The sequence below is a fragment of the Patagioenas fasciata genome, chromosome 5 (assembly GCF_037038585.1).
Source record: "Patagioenas fasciata isolate bPatFas1 chromosome 5, bPatFas1.hap1, whole genome shotgun sequence".
Classification (NCBI taxonomy): Eukaryota; Metazoa; Chordata; class Aves; order Columbiformes; family Columbidae; genus Patagioenas; species Patagioenas fasciata.
Window position 1 is genome coordinate 10,080,006 of NC_092524.1, and position 21,857 is coordinate 10,101,862.

Sequence of the window (21,857 nt, forward strand, 5' to 3'; positions counted from 1 at the left end):
TCTTTCCCAATACTGAAGACAAAAGATTTAACTACAGATTAATACTACTACTAAAAGGAGCACATAAGAACACATGCATTATATCAAGTTGTATGTAAAGGGAGAGGAAAATGTACTATGCAGTATAGCCTTACTCTCTAAGAATTTCCATCAAAAAAGTTCCATGACAAACCACTATTATACACTTAGGTGTTTATAAAGGAACCACAAAACGAGATTGAGGTTAAGAGTTTGCATACCACAGTTTCAGCAGAGGAATCCATCTTTCAGCTGCTTTTCATTAATTTGTTTTAATTAATTTTCATGAAAATCACTTCAGCAATTTAATATTTTAGTAAAAACAAAGTCCACAGGCTTTGCAGCAGCTGAAATTAAAATAAAATCATCTAATTCCTTGAAATACTTTGAGGAATGACTTGGGGCATCAGCAAGACCTCCACTCTGAGTTTTGCAGTGCACAGACCCGGGAAGGGAGCAGAGGCCATGGCTGCAGCAGTTCATCTGTACCAGCCCCGGTGCCAGACCGGTGCCCTGGGAGCTGTGGCCGTGCCTCTGAAGGACAGTATCCACAGAGTTGTCTGCTTGGCCACTGGACCACCCCAGCAATTAGAGTTAAAACACCTTTCTGCCGCAGCCCAGATACAGCCCAGTGTGGCAGTTACCATGGGGCTTGTTCTCATCATGCTAATATTGGCATGATTAGGGACTTTATCCTTTTGGATGGGAGAGGAAAATTCAGGCCTCCATGGTTTTTTTTTTCATTACAGTCATCATGCTGAGTGGAACTGGGGTTGAATGTACTTTTAAAACAAGACCCTTCGAAACAACAGAGCTATATATGGGCCAGACAAATCTCCATGGACTGGCAATGTGGAAGTCCAAGTTTTAACTCCAGATAAAGAATAGACAGTTCTGCTCAGACTCCTGATTCAGCTCCACATGCCAAATTTGTTATGATGTAATCAAGTGCAACTCCACTGCTATCAGCTGTCAACAGACTTCCTCCTGTCACGCCAGCACCAAATTTGGCCCCAGAGCTGGGGAGCCCACAAACTTGTATCGACAGCAACTACAGCAGCTATTTTAAGCTGGATAGAGCTCTTACTGTTTTCAGTGCTCTAGGATTACGAGTTCATAAACCTATGCTATCAAATCCACACGGGTGCTCTGAGCCAGACTGTGTCCTTTGATGCGTGCATCCAACTGCCATCGAAACCGCTGGACGCCGAGCACATCTGAAAGTGGAGTACTGCCCATACGGTTTAAATTGGCTTAATTCCTCTAGTACATGCAGCCTGTCGCTCCACATTGTATTTATTAGACAGTTTCATTTGGGTTTTTTACTTGTTTATTTAGTGTGCTGAAGGCTTTTTGCTGCCCTGTTTAGTATTCAGGGCCTAATGTTATTCTGATTTGAATAAAACACATCTTTTTATTTAACTGAGCTCAGAAATGCCACATCACCCAATGCACTCTCTGTGGTTTAGATGTATTTTAGCATATCTATCCAAAGAATCATAAAATAAATACAGCAAGAGGTACTGTTAAATGGTCTCTCCTCTGAGTACTACAGCCATGACTTTCCATATAATTGATTCCATTCTTACAAAACTAAAATTACTCAAGGGATACAAAACTAATGGATCGATTCTGAAAGTCTGTGATTAACTAGAACCGAACCCTCATGTTGGAGTTGGAGGAGCACAGTGACACAATGCTTCCAACTTCACTCTTTCAAAACCAGGTGATTTAGATATATGCACATACACCTGCATAAATAGATACATATACACTTCTGCAGCTCTTTAACTGCCTGCCTTTCTCCAATATAAGGGTTTTCCAATCAAGGTCTTCTCTGCCATTTTTAAGGTTGTAAATATTTTGGCTTGTTTGTGGTTTTGTTTGTTTGCTTGATTTTTGGTGTTGGTCGTGGTTTTTTGTGGATGCTGAGATTTGTTGACATTTGCATGACTCCAGAAGTTAAAGCTTTTTATAGAAAGACAAAGGACAATGCACTTGATATTGTAAACTACAATGGTAGACAGTACCTTTACGTGCTGTGCCTCCATCTTAAGCTTCTCTTTGCTGGAAGCAGCACAATGTGCACTAACTGGTGACATCACATTGCCACAGTAACACTGCATATTTGTGTGTGTACACCCACAGGCAAACGTGCATACTGGTACTACATACGTTTATGTATGTAGCCAGAAATTACAGCCAGTTTAGAAAAATGCTGATTTTCAACAAGAAATGTCTTCACTGCTCTTGTGTAAGACAGAGATATTCACTCACTTATAGTTGAGCCAAATTTAGAAGAATAGTTTTTTGTTTCTTACTCTCTTTACTGGGTGCAAGTTTCTGATAAATGCTCATGACCTTGACGAATTGCTTTTGTAACCACTTGTGCATGAGAACAGCTTTACTTCTACTGACTTGATAGTCTGCAATGCAGTGTAAATGGCTGTATCCACGTAGATTTTAGTGGATTTATGCTGATTTATACCAGCTCACTGGCTCAGTGTGATTCCTATTTCCCCTCACATACTCCAGTCTTACACCCTGATATAATTCCAGTGGAGTTTGTACTGGCAAATGAGAAAAGAGATCAAAGCTACCTTAGATGGTCAGAGAATGAGAGAAAAAACAGCAAAAGCATTTTCAAAAAGTCCTAGTTTAAGCTTTTACAGAATAATACTATTTAGCCAAGGAAACTTATGCAATTGCTTTCTGGGCCATCCATCCAAAATCTTATTTTCTAATGCGTGTGTTTGTGCATCTTAAAAGCCCACAAAGGGAAAAGAAAATATTAATCTAAAATGGTACTGTCTAATTTTCTTGAGTACATAATTCATCCAATATGGATTCTGGCAGCTCAGCTTTAACTCCGAAACAAAAGAAATCCACACAAAAGACAATAAATCTGCATTACACATGGTACTAAAATGATCCAATGGATTTATAGATGTTTACAAGTTTGCAGAGTGTGACACAGCGTCCACCAGAAACTTGATATTCACAGCACAAAACATCATAAACATATGTCTGCAACTACAAAGGGGCTTTTTTATGTGGGGATCATTGTTAAAATTGTCTTCAGAACATAAACCTTAAGTTGTAAATGCTACTCCCCATTTATTCTCCAAGACATAACAAATGAGGAAAGAAAAGCAGAGATATGTTTGTAATTGAAAATGTTTCTCAGGAAATGATCTGTACAGGAACATCATTCTCATTCCATTAACTGCTGACTCCAAGCCAACCATTTGTAAAAGTAAATAAATATGCAAACTGGCTGACAACAATGTGCCTGCCTTGAATGTTACTGCATTAGTACCCAGTCTCCAAAAAAGAATCTATTTTCTTTTCTCATTTCTCCATTAAACCAAACATGGCATACACACAAAAAGAACAGAAGAAATGGTGTTCACAAAAAAGAGTGGGAGAAATGCTATAATTTCATTTTGAGGTATGCAATACAAATTAAATGCTTATTGCCTTGAACTTTCTTTGAAGTCCAAAGCTACCCTGAAGTACCTCAGTGACTACCTTGCTGTTCCTTTCTTTTTTTTGCAATTAGCAGGGAAAAAGCCCTCCACAGATTGACAGATCTCTGGTCTGAGTAGGTAAAAACCAACAAAACAGGGAGCTAACTCAGTCCTTTTAAAGAGTACATGGGACTTTATCCCCAGTGTCACAAGTAGCTTCATTAAGCCTTTCAGGCTTTCCCATTTCATTTGGGATGAAGGTTCTTTCCCAGAATTTCCCTGTAGTTTCTAAGAGGTAACAAGTGGTACAGTGTCAAGCTAACTCAGATGCCAGTCATTCCATTCATTCCTTCAACACATCTTTTAAAATACGTAAGCAGTCTCTGCAGATGTTTTGAAAAGTCTGTCACCCTACAGGAGTGTTAAAAAAATAACTGGGGAAAAAAACAAAAACAAACAACAAAACAGCAGAGTGTTTGGAACAAATACAGACAGGAGTTCAAATGACACTGATTTTTCCCCCACGGAAGAACAAAGGATGCATATGAGAAATGCTGGGACCATTCCAAGTTCTTATCAAAACGTTCTGAGCTGAATCTGATCCCAGCCTGAAAACTCAAACAGCCTCAGATATATCGGCAAGGTCCCTCTGCAAAAGATTGTTAGCTGGTTGTTAGCTGGTCTGCACATGGTATCCCTAAATGCAAAATATTTTCTTGAAACAAATCCTTTGACAGGTAAGATTTCCAATTTATTGAGATATTTATTGCAAGATCTCAGAACTGATTTATTGAGATACCTCAGAACTGCATGGAGTGCTTGGGGCTACACAGAGACAAAAAGCAGAGCATCTGTATCCTCCTCAACAGTATTTCTTGAGTTATAAAAATCTGCAGGTAGCAAAATCCAGAAGAGTCAGACAGACCTCTTGGTGCAGTGCTAACCCAAAGCAAGTGGAGACAGTTGTGCATCCTATGTGCTCACCAGTTTGCTGCAATAGTTTTTTCCCCCAAATATTGTGGAGCGGAGAAGCTGATTTTATAGGACTGGCTTGCCTTGTTCTCTGAATCACCAACCAGCTCAGAGTAGCTATTCCAACATCAACAAGAGGCGCTCATGCAGAAAAGACAAAACCAAGGATCTGTTCCAATAAGTCTTTCCCAGCTCAACAAGTTCTAGCTATTCCTAAGAGAAAACCCAAAAATAGTTCTTAGGAATGTGAGTGCACACCAATAGCAAGTTGAGGATTTCCTGAATTTCTTGCTCTTTTATTCTTGTGTATATAAGACTTGTTTTTGAAGAAGAAAAAATTAAGTGTCAGATCCATTGCATCTCAATAACTTAGATGACTGCTGCTTCTTGGAAGAATTAGAAAAATGACTACATTTACTGGAAAGTTAAAGTTCCTTTTCAGGGGTTGCAAACTGCTTTATGTATCACACAGGGCCACTATTTTCAAACTGTAGTTCCTAGAGCTACTTGTGTTTTAATATAAAAATCCGGTCATCTTCGAAGAATGACTTTGTGACAAAGGATCGAAAGATTTGTAGCTAAGTGGTCAAATATTTCCACATACCAGAAAGAAGGAACGAAACCAAAACTACCTTAATATCTTCTGAGAGTTTCCCGTGCTTCAAGAGCTGTCTTTCATATAAAAATCATAGAATCATAGAACGCTAGGGATTGGAAGGGACCTTGAAAGCTCATCCAGTCCAATCCCCCTGCCGGAGCAGGAACACCCAGATGAGGTTACACAGGAAGGTGTTCAGGTGGGTTTTGAATGTCTCCAGAGTAGGAGACTCTACAACCTCTCTGGGCAGCCTGGTCCAGGCTCTGTCACCCTCACTGAGAAGAAGTTTCTTCTCAAGTTTAAGTGGAACCTCCTGTGTTCCAGCTTAAACCCATTACCCCTTGTCCTACCATTGTTTGTCATCGAGAAGAGCCTGGCTTCATCCTTGTGACACTCACCCTTTGTATATTTGTAAACATTAATAAGATCACCCCTCAGTCTCCTCTTCTCCAAACTAAAGAGATCCAGCTCCCTCAGCCTTTCCTCACAAGGGAGATGCTCCACTCCATCACCTTTGTTGCTCTACGCTGGACTCTCTCCAGCAGTTCCCTGTCCTTCTTGAACTGAGGAGCCCAGAACTGGACACAAAACTCCAGGTGTGGTCTCACCAGGGCAGAGTAGAGGGGCAGGAGAACCTCTCTCGACCTACTAACCACCCCCGTTCTAATACACCCCAGGATGCCATTGGCCCTCTTGGCCATAAGGGCACAGTGCTGAAAAATCAACCAAGACAAAGTTTGAGGGTGACACCAAGGCTGGACAAGTAGCAAACACAAGGAAGATGTGACCCAAAGAAATTGAAATAATAATGGATACAAATATGCAGATGTATTACTTATTTGCATAACTGGTGGCTTGCAATCTGTGCATCAATCCTGAGCATCTAGCCATGGTTCTCAGATTCAGTACAACAGATGAGAACTGACTTGCAACATCTAATGCTTCTCCCCCACATTTTAAAGATTTTCAATTTCTTGATATGTTTAATATTTGTGCCTAACACAGAGATGGTTTCTAAAAGTGTCTACAGCGTGTCTTAGGGAACTGAAGCTTCTTGTCAGGGACAGAATCAGGATCTAATTTGGGAACTGGGATATAAAGAGAGGCCTTCAACATGGAAAAACTAAGCTGTGGCTTTGGCTGGATCAACAGAAACCCAGATACATTCTTAAAGAAAATGGGCTGGATTTGGTGAAGAGCAGAAAAATGAAATCTTAAAATGGCAAAAAATACATCTTCTAGCATACTGAAGAGTAAACGACCCTCTAAGGTTCTGTTGACCAATGTGGAGGTCAGTGTGCATTTAACAGCAAAAAAGCTTCAGGCTTGGACTATTAAAGAATGGACAACAGAAAAGGCAAACTTGCTTTCCCATCCTTATTTCATAGCAGTGTGCATAATCATCAAGATGCACATCTGCGGTGCGGAAGTCCTCTTATTCTTTCTTACCCAGCCACACAGTGTGAAGGGTCATTTCAGGGATGGAGAGGAATGAATGAGGGCTGTGGCAATCCCTGACTAGAGGGAACACTTTGGTCGGCTGACAGAAATCAGTGTGGGACGATGAATAGTATGGCTGTGACATTCTCCTAAAACACATTTACACAAAAGTATAGGATGCTGATGCAAGACAGGACCTTGGTAGCAATAATTGGAAACTATGTTTGGCTTAGGAAATCAGAGATAGTTCTCGATTTGCACAGAAGATACATCAACGCTTCCCAGTTTAGGTTCTCAGATCCCTTAATCAGAATTAATTAGTTTAACATCCCACCAACAGAAGAAAATAACATTATCCCCATTCTGCAGCATAGAAAGTGATGCACATTTAGATTAAGGGATACATTTACATGTTTCCTTTCTGGAAACACAAATTGCACTTGTAAAATGCAAGCTAGGCACTTAAAAATACATCCTTAAAATCCTACCTAAAATATCACTTAGCCTGATGTGGAATGGACAGAAATACCCATACCCCTTGTTTCCCAAACCCATACCATTCCAAAGAGAACATCCTTATTTTCATATAACCAGTAGTGATTTTCATCCAGTGCTGTGCCTTGCCCTCCATAGGCACTGCCTGGTGCCCTCTAGTGCACTCCTTATCTTGCTCGTTTCCCAATAAAACTCAAAGAGCTGCTCCAACTTCCCAATGCACTGTCTCAGAAAAATTACCATAATGAACTGTTCACCTGATTACGGTCTTCACATGTTTCTTTTCAGGAAACTAGTTGCAAGCAATGTAAGCATCCACTCTGCAAGGGTAACTCCATAGCTCTGAGCTGCACATGCATTGCAGCCCCCCTTGCCAAGAGATCTCAAACAAGCTGTAAGTTCAGAGCAGCACTTGCTACCACCTGTCAAGAGCTGTCAGACATTGGAAACACCTCTGTGTAAACTCCTACCTTTTAAATGCATTTCATGGTTGGCTGTCTTTACCCATGTACCCATGTCAGCATGCAAAACATTCGTACCAAACAGCTGTGGCTGTATTTCCTACTTCGCAGCTGAACACACCAAAAATTGCAATTCAATCAGCCAAGTAAATAACCTTAAATGGGTTTTACTTCATAGCACTAATACATTCAAAGTTTTCCAGAAATAATCTGCAGACTCCAGTTGTTGATGTCATAAATGAGTTTATGTTCATAATTCTATAAGAAAGTGTTTAGTACTACAAAATTTTCATTTTAATAAGCATGAATATTAAAACTTCTCTACTGCATGATACATAGCCTGTTTGAAAACTGCCGTCTCAAGCATGCTTTTGACTACAAACAACAATTTTCCCAGAGTGGAAATTCAGCTGATAAGAATCACTGTTTTTACACTGGATCCAGTATTACTTAAGGACTGAATCTGTACCAAACTGAAGTTAAAAGAAACACATACTCTTATGAAATACCACTCGGATGAAACAGCTACTTCTATCTCGCTCATATTGCAGAAATATTTTCATGGAATAGCATTAAAAATTAACAAACTACTGTATTTCCTTCCTCTTTTACCCAGGAAAAAACAGTTTGACAAGGACAAGAAGAAATTAAACTCCCATTCTTACCTTCCAAATAAACCAAAAATAACTATCATTGCATAAATATAAGGTCAGAAAACAATACTCCTAATGTATCACAGAAATGACGATGAAAACCAACTGAACGAGCAGGTCTTGTCTCTTACCTTTAGGGCAAAATGCTCCGCAGCCCATCATAGGGTCGCTGGGCCACCCGCATAGTGCATCCCCAGGAGAACCGCAGTCCCGGGGGTGTCAGAAGCCCCTTGCTCTGCAGGCCCCTTTGCTGCTGCTCTTCGGAGAAGCTGTAGTAGCTTTACAGCCTGTTTTCCAACAGAATGGTCCAAGCACATCACAACTCTCAGCTCAGAGCATCACTCCAGAACAAGTGACTGACTGCCTATATAATTTAATATGATGCCACAGGAGACTCATAGACCATCTGCAAAAGAAACTAAATCTGCTTTTTGCAGCTCAGTAACTTGCATTCTGAATGCTGGGATGCAGTTTCGACTGTGTGCTTTTGTTGTCAGTCATATAACCAAACGAAATGCTCAAACAGCAAGTGCAAAGCACATGTTTTTACCAATTGCAGTCCATTCCTGCTGCAGGTAACTTGCACCTTTTCTCCTCACAACTGAATAAAGTCACAATTCCCCTCCAAGAGTAGGAAGTGTCAAGGCACAGACATGGCAATATTGAAAGTGAAGTTCCCTTGGTTCTTTTTTCCTCTCTAAAATGAAGGATGGTCAGCAAGGGCTACAAAATCCTTGAATCCTGTCGCCAGAAATGAGATGCATATGTAGTATTACCAAATTCAGGTCCTGATCACAGTACTCCTTTTTCTCTAGAAATACTTCCCTACTGAAATAATTCGCAAACATCACATGGCAGGAGGATTAAGCTCTAAAACAGGCAAAAACATATAAAAGGCTAAAAAAAAAACAGAGAAAAGGAGAGGTATGAGCCATCAAAAGGATAATAAACTACTGGTAAGAAATGAATTAGTTTTATGGGGTATGGGCCCTTCCAAACACGGATAGTAATGAAGAGATAATCTAAAGCAATTACTTACTCGGGCTAAAAATCAAATTGCTATTTCGTTTTCTACAGACTAAACCTTTCAGAAGCTGTAAAAAGTTTAAGTCTCTGTTTCAGCTTGGAGCAGGATGAAGGAAATGACACATCCCTGGCTCATTTCTAAGTCATGGAAAGTGGTTACCTTTCTAGTTTCCAACTGAGCTTCATTTAAAATACCAGTGCCCCAAAAGGCAAGTATGGAGAACCAAGAGGTATTTATTGCTTAGGCTTATTCAGCTGTGCTACACAACATTCCTCCCCCAGGTTCTGTATCAAATGTGATTCCATGTAGAAAAAGACACAGAGCTCTCGTCACTGTTCTGAAACCACATTCTTCACCAGTTCTAGGAAGCCTCAGATACACATCGGTCTGCAGCTACTGGGTCACTCCAAAAAGCAGCCTTCCCCTGCCAACAGTCCTATCTCATGCTCTGCTCACAAGTAGTAATGGGGCTCCCCATTCTGTCTCCTGGAGCCCCATTGCTTTCTGGCACTGGGGAACTGGATTGCTGAACTGCTGAATAACAGCATTCAATTACAGGACAACACTGAGCTGGCAATTCTTTAACAAGCTTTCCTTTTCTTAATTTCTGAATAGGACCATAAGTGTCCCAGATATTTTATTATGGTAGTCCCATTTGGGAGGTACGTACAGCTAAAGGAAAACCACACTCCACTCGGTACATCAAGAAGGATGCTGAAGATGGTCATGTGCTAAGAAAATTCACAAAGTTTGAAGCCACAGCACACCTGCATCATCAATTCAATGTATTTCATAAGTGATTATTTATACCTATTTCCAAAGTTGCACTTCTCGGCATGCATGAAAATAGCTATTTTACAGAAATAGCAAATGGAAGTGTTTCTTGTTTTGGTTGAGTGTTTTGGCTTGGTTTGGGGGCATTGTTTGTGTTTGTGAGGTTTTGGGGTTTTTTTGACGATAAGACTTTATATCTACAGTAGTAGCTAAATGATCATGTCCAAGCAAACAGTTGTAATATGTGTAGTTACAGTAGAGTAAGAAAGCTGTAAAGTAGCTAATACAGAGCTGCTTTCTCAGAGGGCGTAATGTGGCAAGAAGTTGACAACACCAGGTCTGAAGTGCATAGCTTGGGGACTGAGTAGAGGAATTTCTAATCATACTCTCTGCATCCATTTTCACTTGCCGCAAACACAAATTCAAATGGGACTTAATTTCCAATTCCTGTAATTTAAAAACAACAACAACAAAACCATCATTCAAACAGCCTGTGCGCTTCTCCCTTCCCTTAATGGAGATGACTGCAGGGAAAAAACAGCACATTGGTAAAATGCTTTGGGCCTAGAGTTTCCCAAACTGTTCCTAAGGGTTCACTTTCAACCCTGCAATTTTCAGCTTTGTAAAAACAGAAGTATAGCCAGGGAGGACTAAAGTCTTTTTCAAGTGGTTTTGGCCATCAATACAGGAAACAATTCAAAGGCAACATGACACTGATAGCTTAATTTGTGAAAATGGATAAATACCGTATCTGCCACATAGCACATTAACCCATGTAACAAATAAATACAGAAATAGCACTGCAATACTTGGTTAAAAGGTTTTGGTTCACAGAGGAGGAAATTTAATTAAAGCATGTAATGTCAATTACTGTCATTTGTAATTTTATCTTGCTTCTCTAGAAACAATACAGATGCAGGATTCTAAAGTTACCTGCATGTTTGATGCAAATGGGATAAAATTATCTAGGTTCTGAGAAAATCCAGATAGTAGTAGGAAAAAAAATGCGTTTTTACCTAACCTCATTCATGGATCTTCTTCAAAGTGTCGATTACATGAGGACTGACATGCCTCCAATTTAAACATATAAGCCAACAATCCAGACCTGAAACAAGACTTTTATGTTTGAAAAATTGTGTTAAGTCATCAGAAACTTTGGGAGGGGAACAACAGCCTAATTCTCAGCTACTGCAAATGGGCACAGCCTTAGCAAAGCCAACAGAAGAGCACTGATTGATCTTGGAGGAGAATTTGGCTTACTGTTTATACTGATTGATTTCAATTGGAAAATTACAGGGCTGGGTCCTGAATGCTTCTGTCTCCTTTGCTGTGCTCTATGCAGAAGTGACAGAGACCTAGGAGTTACGCAGAAGACTCCAAGTATCTCACCACCACAGTAATAAACATTGCCAAACCTCATCAGACCTTCTTCTCCTTGGTGATACGCAATGCACTGCAGTATCAGCATCCGGTTCTGCTTTTCAGCAGCAGAGCTCAGTGCTGCACAGAAGCATCCTACCCATATTGTATTCTGTTGAAGTCAGGAAATAATACCAGAAATGGACGAATTAAACTTACTGCTGATAAAATATACATCAGGTATACTTCTACCATGCAAAACTATGATCTGAGCTACCACTAGAATCAGCAGGAGAAAATCTGCTGTAAACACCTCTGGCTATTTTCCTTTAATACTACCTCTTCTAAATATGGTAAGCATCCTGCCTTGAAAAATCACACTTTCCTCAATAGTGTAATGCTACAGTAAATTGGTGATTAGAATGATAGGAAAGAGCTAACAAAAGAAAGACGAAACCAATCAGATGCTTTCTCATGTCTCTAAATGATACACATAAATTGTGTCTATCAGGTTCCCCCAGGCTATTTCAGGAGTATGCAGAACACAAAATGATGCAGATTCATTACAAAAAGTCTAAATCTAATCTACTTGAATTTAAAATGCCAGGAATCACATAAATGGAAGACGAGAAGACAGAACTCGTATGTTATACATAAGCAGAAACAAGAGTCACACAAACTGGGAGTCACATAAAATGCTCAGTTACCAAGAAATTACAGGTCAGATCTCCGGCAGTGCCCACGTCTGTTGGTGTGTAAGTGCAGTGAGGAATGAGGTATCTCTAAACTGCCTTCATGCCTCCCCCAATGCTCAAAACAATGACAGGAGGCTGGCATCTGAAATTTCAGGGGTGGCTTTGGGGGTAAGAGTGACACCCTCCCATTCACCAGGGCTAAAATCCAGAAGTAAAGAATTCCAAAACAGACTGTGTAATGCAAAGGGAGGAGATAGATACTAGAGCTACATTTTCAGATGTGCAAATAATCAAACTGTGTTGTTTCCAAATAACACAGGTGAATGTTGACAAATGTTATCCAAAAGGGGCAATTCCAACCAGACCTAGGTGGCAAATGTGAAAAATTAGACTGTGACAAAAATAAAATACCATTGACATGACACAGTTCACCTGTAACTTACAAATGGCTAAAAATACCTTGACAAGATTCTGAGCAATTACAGCTTCTCCAGTATGTTCCTATTATTTGTAGTGTACCTTACAAGATCCAAGTATTACTAAATGCAGGCCCACTACCTTTTTCCTTAAACACAGAGGAGAAAGAGAATGATGTTATAGCTATAAATATACACACATTTTATGCTTTCTATCATAAACAAAATCTTTAATACAACCATACATGCACACAAAATCAGATCACTTGGAACACTCAATAATACAGCCTCTCTCTCCTAACAAGCAAGTCTCATGCCCTGCCATTAAATGATGACACACTCAGGTCTAAAACTTTCACCCGGAGCCAGGTTTCTTGACTTGCTACGTGCTGACATTTTAAACTGAATGCAGGAATTACTCTCTTCTCATTTTCTAAGTTATCTTGGACGGAAATCTAAACATCAGCAATGCTACTGAAAATACATAAACAACCGTAAAGTCAGCAGAATCCCAGCAGCATAAAACTAGTATGCAGATCAGACCTAAATCCTAACTCCTGCTGATTTCTCTTGCGGCACAAAAATATTACTCAGCAAGAGTACAGACAGCACAACTGGTTACCAAATATCTTACTCAGTGTTATGATGTTGTTTCTCAAGTGAAAAACGACAGTGTACTGATTTACAAGGATGTCCAAAATCAGCTCAAAGTTTGTGCTACAGTAAGGGGAAAAAACTCTTGATTTATAGACCTGTGCATTAACAATCCTCTCTTTCTTGTTACTCACTCTCTGCCTTCCATTTAGTCTTCCCATGACTTGAGCTGGATTTCCTTTAGGCCTGGGCCCTAGTCACTAAACTGCATTAATATACCAATTCCATCTTGAGATCTCCTTTTCTAGAATACTGCCAAGCTGGCAATACGGTTCCTGAGAGACTGCTTTCCCTGACATGCAGTAAGCTATTTATTGACACACCACTGTTCCCATGCAGTTTTGCACCTAAGCAGTGAACTGGATAGCAGTTCCATATGTTGGAGTTGTTACACTTCTCTGGAAAATCGTATTACTTTGGGTAAATAAAAAGCTAAGGCAGCAGGAAAAATATCATAAAAATGCAGCTGAATTTGTTTCATCCTGCCTCCATCAGCAAATTTGGTCTATGACCTCTGCATATGAGTCATGCAAGTGCTTTAAAACTTGCAGTGATTTATATTTTCAGGATAGGAAGTTCAAGGCTTATATTTCCATTCCCCAACCATACATTATTTTTCTGCATACACAATTTCTTGATAATTATCTATGAAGTAAAATACATAGGCATCTTTTTTTCTACTTTGTGGTGCATAATAACCAAAACCATTCATCTCAATAACCAGTCTCCGTATTTTTGGCAGAATACAGCTGATATGTAGGTTATTCCTGGAACCACAGTAGGTTGATGCTCTCATCATAGCTTTAGTCATGGAAACTGGCTTCTACCAAGACAGGCATTGTTTGTGAAAAAGGAAATTCCCAGCATATCTGTCAGAAACAAGAAGAAGTAGGGTACACCACTTTAAAAATAAAAGTATCTAATATTTACATAGTGCTGTTTGTCAGAGGACCTCGGTCTGTTCTACAAATCAAGTACCGCTTGTCAGAGCTTAGGGCTCGTGTCCTGCTGAGGAAAACACTCTACGTTCACAGTTCCTCTGCCACACGGATTCACTCCTTGAATCCTACGTTTATAAACAGATGAAGAGCAACAAGTCAAAATACCACACAGGCTCCAGAAAAACAGAGATCTTCTCTCCCATCACATGTACACAGACTATTTCTGATTCCACATTCAGTAACCTAACTTTCAATTAGTTTTTCAGATAAAATCATTAGTAGACACGCTACTGTTTTGCTGCCATGCTGCTGATCAGAATCAGTGACTAACTCCTACTGAGGCAACTCTAAACCAAACTGAGTTATTTCTGGATTTCTGTAGGCTGCTACAGAATTGCATGGAAGTTTCAGTGAACTAGTTAGCCTATTTCCAAGAGTTTACAGCACTTCTATTATGTGGGCACACTCAGAAAGGTGCCATGAAAAGTAACTCTACAACCCACTGTGTGAGACTGGTACTTATTCTACATCTTCGAGATCTGGATTTTAATCCCAGAAATGGTGGTGCCAAGCTTCAAAGCACATGGTCCACTCAAGGAGCAATCTGGTGGTCGGTACCTTGGTGACCTAACACTTGCACCTACTTGAACTCACAGTCTGCTTTGAAGAGAGCTAGCAGAAGAGGCTACTTTTCAGTTTCTCTAAATATTACTAGTTTGGTTTTGGGGTCCAGAAACCTGTGTCTTCTATGGTCTGTTTGACTTGTAGAACAATACTTGAAAAATTACTAGAAAGGTCTCATCGACTTAGAACAGATTATTTGCTTCCTCTGTGACATGGCCCTGTAAGAACCACAGTACAGATCTAGGTTTAGATATGTTGACTTAATCCTCCAGGGACCAAGTTAGGAATGACTGTATCAGTTAGCTGCAACTGATGAAGTACTCTTTGTCTTCTTCCTATGGAATTTAACAAATAATCCCTTCATTGAGTAAAGGTGTAAAAATCGATCTCCACAGCTAAATTCTATGGGGATCTGCGTCTTCAGCAAGTCTCTCTATAATATTTAATGACAGCAAAAGCAAAGTGTCTCGCACATCAGAGTCTTGACTGTATTGTGCGGCACTGCTACTCTTCCTGTACACTCTCTTCAACTGGTCCTGCCCAGACAATGCAAATTTTTCCATCTTATTTCTCTAGAGTACTAGCAGTGATCAATAGCTCTGCTTTATCTAATGAGTAATCTCTGGGGTCTTGTGAATCATGTGTTGGCAGCTTAATCCAGATGGAAATCTGTGTTCACCCTTGGAAAGCTTTGCTTTAAAACTATTTTCTGAAACATTCAGACTTTATTTTGATCTTAGTATTTATTTCTAGTCTGAATGTGTTAAAATGTAGGCGAGGCTTCCATCTGAACGGTCAGCTCAAGCATAAAACCTGATCTGTCTGACAGATCCAGATCAATCTTAGAACTCTGCTGCAAAATGTTACATCTGTGAACAAGTTAATCCCAGTTTTTCCTGTGGGGTCTTCAGAGAAAAGCAAGGACCTGAAAGCTTATGTTTTTCTTCAAATGCTTCCATTTTCATTAGTACTACAGGGCATGTCAGGTAAATCCTGCTCTTTGTTACTTATGCAGCCCAAGCAATTACGCTAATAAGTCTGCTGCAGTAGCCACTACGGTGTCCAAATCCTGTTCCATAGGTGTGGCTGCTCCATAGCGTTAACACGAAGAAGAAAGCAAAACCTTAATTGGTCACTGAGGTAAGCACCTAATGACTGTGGGCACAAATGAAGGTCAACAAACACATCTCTGCTGTTTAAGAACTGCAATGACACGACACTGTAACGCTCATGATATCACTTTGATGCAAACAATGGTCATTAACGTTGTTTTATGGATAATAGACAAAAAAAAGAACATTTGCATGCAGCCTCAGAACAGAACCAGGATTAGCACTAAAGGGCTGTTGGCTCCCGGACCCAGGTTTAGTCCACTTCAGCAGCAGTGCCCATCCTGTCTAAGCTTTATCAACTCGCCAGAGCATCACTCTCCTCTCACCCACTTTATCATGGTTTAAGCTGGTCACCTCCTGGCATCTTGTCCACCCCTCAAGGCCCTTCTTCGTTGTCACCTTTCCTCTCTCCCACTCTGGCGCTGCTACCTCCCCAACTACACTTCCATGGCTTCTCCCTTCTTCACCCTACAAATGCAGGCACAGAGCCAGAGCTGGTATGTCCATTAGATCCTGTTTTCTAGATTCTACAGGGAGTAAAACCAGAAGTGACACCATGAAAAACAGTGCCCCTGCTGTCAATCCAATTTATCATACTTTGAATGAAGGTATTAAAAATATTAAAACAACACAAGCTCTTTCTTGTCCCACTTAATGGCACCTTAAATTGACTGTTTGAACTTTGCCTTAGATGTCTGTTTCCCATGCTAACCGTTGATTTTACATTATGTTCTAGATTGTGTAGTTTTCAACATAATCTCCAACCTCCTTGATTCATGTAAAATACTTTTTCAGGACAATTTTTTTTAAAGTCTTTAAAAATATTAGAGAATCTGAGAGTCTATGCTTCTAGAAACCAATTCTGTCAGAATTAAGTTTAAAAGCACTGCACAGGCAAAATAAAATATTTCCTGGATCAATCAAGGCTTGGTGTAATAAAGGGAAGATGTTGCATTTAATAGCCAAAGGAATCTGCTACCTTGCTGGAGTCCCAGCCAGCTAACCCGTGTTGATGAACAAAGCGGAGATGTTCAGTTTCTGGCCCCTCACACAGCAAACGTGTTGGTTTATAATGCTGCTCTTTGGTTTGGCAGGGCAGGGGAAAGGGCAGGCGAGGGCTGTGCTCCACCACAGCAGCACCTGCATGCAAATGCAGCCAGAGCAGCTTAGGGGCTCCGAAGGGAACCACTTGCCGTAAGTAAATGCAGTTTGACAGCAGCTCCTAGTAAGAGGAAGGAAATGAGGGAGAGAAAGAAAAGTGATAGGAGACAAAAGGACTTTATAAACCAGGGCTTTATTGCTTTCATTTGCAGCATTTTCTCTTTGTTCTGTTTAAGCACCAAGCCTTCCAATTCCAGATATTGCACAAAGGAGATACCTGTCTAAAAAAAGTTTATTTCAATCTGGAACTGTCTTGCAAGATTCTTCACAAACTCAGCAGTCCATTATTAAGAGTAACAATGAGCTGCCTCTAATTAATTTGGCATAGCCTTTGCTTCTGATACAAATGAAATCAATATTAATGGGGAGTTTGTGCTCTCTCATTACAGCACAAAATGGGTACCAATCTTCTCATGAAGATTTTTGGACCATAAACTGTGTTTGAGGTCAGCGTAGTTGGCTTCTTCCCACCCCCCTTTTTTTCAACCAGGATGGAAAAAATATATAATGATGTGCTATTTAGTACCTGGATAAAAATCTACACTGAGGCTGCCTACACTGAGAGACTGAAACCAGTTCAATATGAAGAAATCTCAGTCTAAGAAAATAAAGATTTTAGTAGCTCACAGAGCTCAAATTAAACACTTAAATAGGTAACACTAGATATTTCTCATGCTGCCTCACATTTCTCTATTTATTTTTATCTGCAGGATCAGGCGTGTTAGAGAGGGAGGCCTGGTAAGAATTGCCTCAGCCATCATTCTTGGTTACTTACATCTGTGGTCAATTTTCCACACTTTCTTCCATAAAAGGTAAACGAGGCACTGTACTTGCAACAGGATAATCTAAACAATATGAACAATGTTACTGTTAAAGACCATCTGGCTCATCAAGCACAGCTCCAGACTTTTAACTCCTTGAATAAAGTGTGGAACCCTGCAGTGTATTTTTTTAATCCAAATTTCATTTTTAAAGTGGTAAAACTAGAGCTCCTGGAGACACAAGGGATTCAGAGCACGAGGAAATTAGTTTTCTGGTTTTATTCCTCTTGTATCTTACACATGCCACAACCCAGGCTAGAGACGAACACTCAGACGTCACATTTTTCTACAGAAAAAGCCCTCTAAAATTATCCCCAAGAAGCCTCTGTGCATAACTGGTACGTGTGTGGTTGGCATTTCACAGGGGAGACAAGAGGGTTAAGTATTTCGTAATTCACTTCAACTTAATGGCCTGATCCTGCCACTTCTTAAAAGGTAACAGAAGTCAAAGTAGGGTCACCGGGAATTAGAAGAAAAAAGAAGGGAGGGGTAAGGGTGAATGCAACCAAAGAAGGCTTTTGTTAATTGTACACAGAATTTCTTATCTGTTAGATAAATGAACAAGTGGCTGGTCTCTGGGAGAAAAATGCTAAAGCAATGTAAGAGCAAAATAACCTTAAAAGAGGGTGAGGCAGTGAGGAGAAAACAGAGTGATCCAGGAGGTGCTTTGTGCCTCAGTTTCCCCACCCACACGCAGGGGAGTGAACCCCTGAACCCCAGCTCCCGGAGGACACTGCCTGGCTGCACTTCAGCTCTGTGGAGCACTCCGAAATACCAACCAGCAGCACGGCTCGTGCCTGGGAGCAAAACAGTTCCACAGACATCCAGGAGTTAAATATTCTCGTACATTTAAAAGGCTATGGACTTCAAAACACGCTTGTTTTTGAACTGAACAAGATAGAATTGAATCTTGTCATCGGTCTGTGTTCAGTTTTCTCTCAGCTCTAACTCTGTCGTCACTGTGCACAGAGCGGGTTAAACAGCCCTGTCAGTGCTGGTTGTAACGGAGGGCACGGGTTTGGTCCTCAAGAGTTGGGTTTTTTTCCCCTCCAAAGAAGTTTTAATGGCATTATAAAACAAAAACAAAAACCACACAACAACAACAAAAAAAACACCAATAAAACAAAACAAAAACAGCACCACCAACCAACTGGTTTGTTGAAATACTTTAATGCTTTTTATTTAATTTCTAAAAATATTTTTGGAAGGCGAAGCAAAGAAAATGAATTAGAGCGTAGCTGGAGTTTTTCTTTTTGGGTAAACACAAAAATTGATTTCCATATTCATTGCTTGCTTGCTTCCTTTAAATTCTGCATCTTGTTTTAACCAGAAACATCATCCTATCTGGTTTCTAGGTAGAGCACCATGACTGAACCTTTACCTACACCAAGTTCTTCCAGCCACTCCCAGAAACATGAGCCCACAACCCTTTTCAAAGTCTATCTAATTTGGATCTAATTTTCATTGAAGCTATTATATCATAAGCCCACTGCAATATATACTGACATACATAGGCTAAATTCTTAGCTTACAAAATCTTGTTAAGATGCAAGCAGAGCTTTTTTATTATTTTTAAAGACATTGTATTTCATACATGCTCATGACTCATCAATTAAAAAAAAAAAAAAGTAGTGTTTCAGTCAGCACGCTAGGTCAGGCAATTTTATGATTAATGGGGTCAAAAAGTTAGAATTCATATTTAAAACTTTGGTTGCTCACACTGAAACAATTAACCCTATCTACTAAGCACTAACAATACACCAGCCAAAAAAACCCAAAAACCAACATAAAATTTCAGAAAGAAGCAACAATTATTACAAAACACTTACTTTGGTGTGTGTTCCTCTACTTAAAAAAAAAAGAAAAATAGAAGTTTCCAATGAGATTTTCTGGGTGTAACTTTTCCAAAACAAACTTAGCTTTTAAGTATGAGATACTAGAGTACAACGTGTAAACTGGACATACCCTAGTGGCTATTTTGCTACAACAGCATCCTGTTTTCTGGTGTATTGACTTGAAGTGCCTTCCCTCATACTAAGGCTAATATCAGGATTCGGAAAACAAAAATCATTTGTTCAACAAGGAGTCTTTTGCCAAAACCTCCTGTATGAGAACGATAACATCATTAACAAAAGCGTCTGCCAATTACATTGTACCTCTGAGAAAAATCATTCTTATTTTAAATTTATTTTTCTGCTAACTTGACTGAGTGGTCATGATAGCTGAGCATCAAATGCACTGAAAGCAACTACTGGATTTTAATTAAGAGCATTCCACAGGAATAATACTAACACGTGCTTAGTGATAAGTATATATGCGCTAACGCTGTTCCATAAAGCCTTAAATTATACGCTTCAGTGCGTTAGATTTAAATCCTAGAAGACATTGGCACCAATTGCTGGGATTATAACTTTCAATTAAACCTACAACTAAATTACTAGATTTCAAACCATTTCTTTAAGCCACACCTGTCTGCTAAGCCTTTCACCACATTCACACTTAATAACCCCTAACATTTTTCATTTAGAAAGCTCAAACGGTCTTTCAAATTAAATCCCTGTCACTGTTCCCTTTCACGTATCAGGAAACTGAGGCACACAAAGATTAAATATCCAGACCTAACAAAGGAACCTGTGCCACAGCCACTGCTTTTGCAAAGGGTCATTGTACCTTGTCCCCAAACTTGTTGCTCATTCTCACTCCCACTTGATCACCACGTCTTGCCCAAGCATTCAAATGGCCTTATGATGAACTACATCAGGAAAGAGCTTCAGGTTAAATCTAACCAACCAGTCGACAAAAAAAGGGTAGTTTTATCTTGTGTCAGTACCCAATCCCATTAATTTCACAGCCACACAAACACTTGAACTGGTTCAAGGGAGGTGATGCCCCAGTGGTTATGATCAGAGTGAGGTTCCATCTTTCAGTCCGGTTGTAAGGCTAATGAAGAACAGCATTAATGCTGGAACCTTCTAAAATCCTACTGTGCACATGAAATCACGCACCCTCAGGACCAAGTGATCATTCCACAAAGAAGGTGAAGAGGGAATGTACAGTCAGAACCCAATATTCCAGAACATACAATCGACAGTAATGGATGGGTCTTTGGAAAGCTCATGGTAAAACTGAGAAAACTCCCTATGTAGCATACTGAAGGTACCAAAAACTTCACATGGTCAGAGGCCAAACAAGAAAATTCACCCAAGAAAATATTTGGAGAGATGTTTAGTAAACATATATAAAAAGAGTTGCCAATGACAAATTGTTGGAGGCTGGTAGAGCATTCTGGAAAGTCGTCATATGTCTCATATTCATCTACACCTACTCCTCTCTGGCTGGTAAGTGCTGAGCTGGTCAGGCCATTGCTTGCCTGGTTTTGTGTTAACTAGCAGATAGAAGAGAGAGAATTGCCACTTATAAAAAAAATGCTTCTTAAGTGAAATATTAAATTAACAAAATAAATCAAAATCTAACATTCATATTTAGAATATAAACGTTAGAAAAGTGCCAGATGATTATATCAACTGGTGTAATTCAGCTTTTCTTTCAAGGCCTGAAAAGGTAAGATTTCTCTGGAGCCCTTAGATGGTCTTCTCCAGTGAAATGCTCAGAGGAAACACCTTTTGGGGGCAAAGGGCATAGAAATTACACCCTGGTCCATGCATGTAAATGAATACAGATGAGTCTGTAGCCATTACTTAGGAGGCATGCTCTAGGTGGGCACATTTCATGTTGGGATTTTCAGAGCCAAAGAACAGACTTGGCAACGGAATGTTATATTGAATCAGCGCAGCAAAATTCTCTAGAAACCTCCACCATGTTTCCATCTAACTGAAGAAATAAAAAGAAAGAAAACAAAACAAACAAAATTCTTTCCTCCTGATCCAGGACTATTCTGTATTTGGAAAAGTGGTTAATTTCTCTTCTAAATAATGTTTTAAGCTTGCTCAGACTAAGTATCACCAAGAAACATTTGACCAACTTCATATGCATTTCGTATGGCAACATACTCAAATCTTAAAACCTTATGCCTGCACTCTTGGCCAAGCCATAGTTGAAAAGCTGCATGGTAGAAAAGAATGGTGGAGGCACAGGGGAGAGCTTTGCTCATGCACATTTGATACCTGAAGTGCTGTGCCCTGTTCTGGACTCTCCTGTGCAAGAGA

General features: G+C 39.8%; 1 protein-coding gene across 2 annotated transcripts in view; it reads right to left on the minus strand.

Moving 5' to 3' along the window:
* PARVA (parvin alpha) overlaps positions 1 to 21,857 on the minus strand; it is a 69,766-nt gene that overhangs the window by 27,795 nt on the left and 20,114 nt on the right. The window contains exon 1 of one of the 2 annotated variants that reach the window (XM_071808885.1): positions 8,239 to 8,284. The exons of the other annotated variant lie outside the window; for it this stretch is intronic. Coding sequence (XP_071664986.1) covers positions 8,239 to 8,269 — 31 coding nt within the window. The 5' untranslated portion in view covers positions 8,270 to 8,284. Of the gene's footprint in view, positions 1 to 8,238; positions 8,285 to 21,857 lie in introns of those variants that run through there. 2 annotated transcript variants of the gene reach the window in all.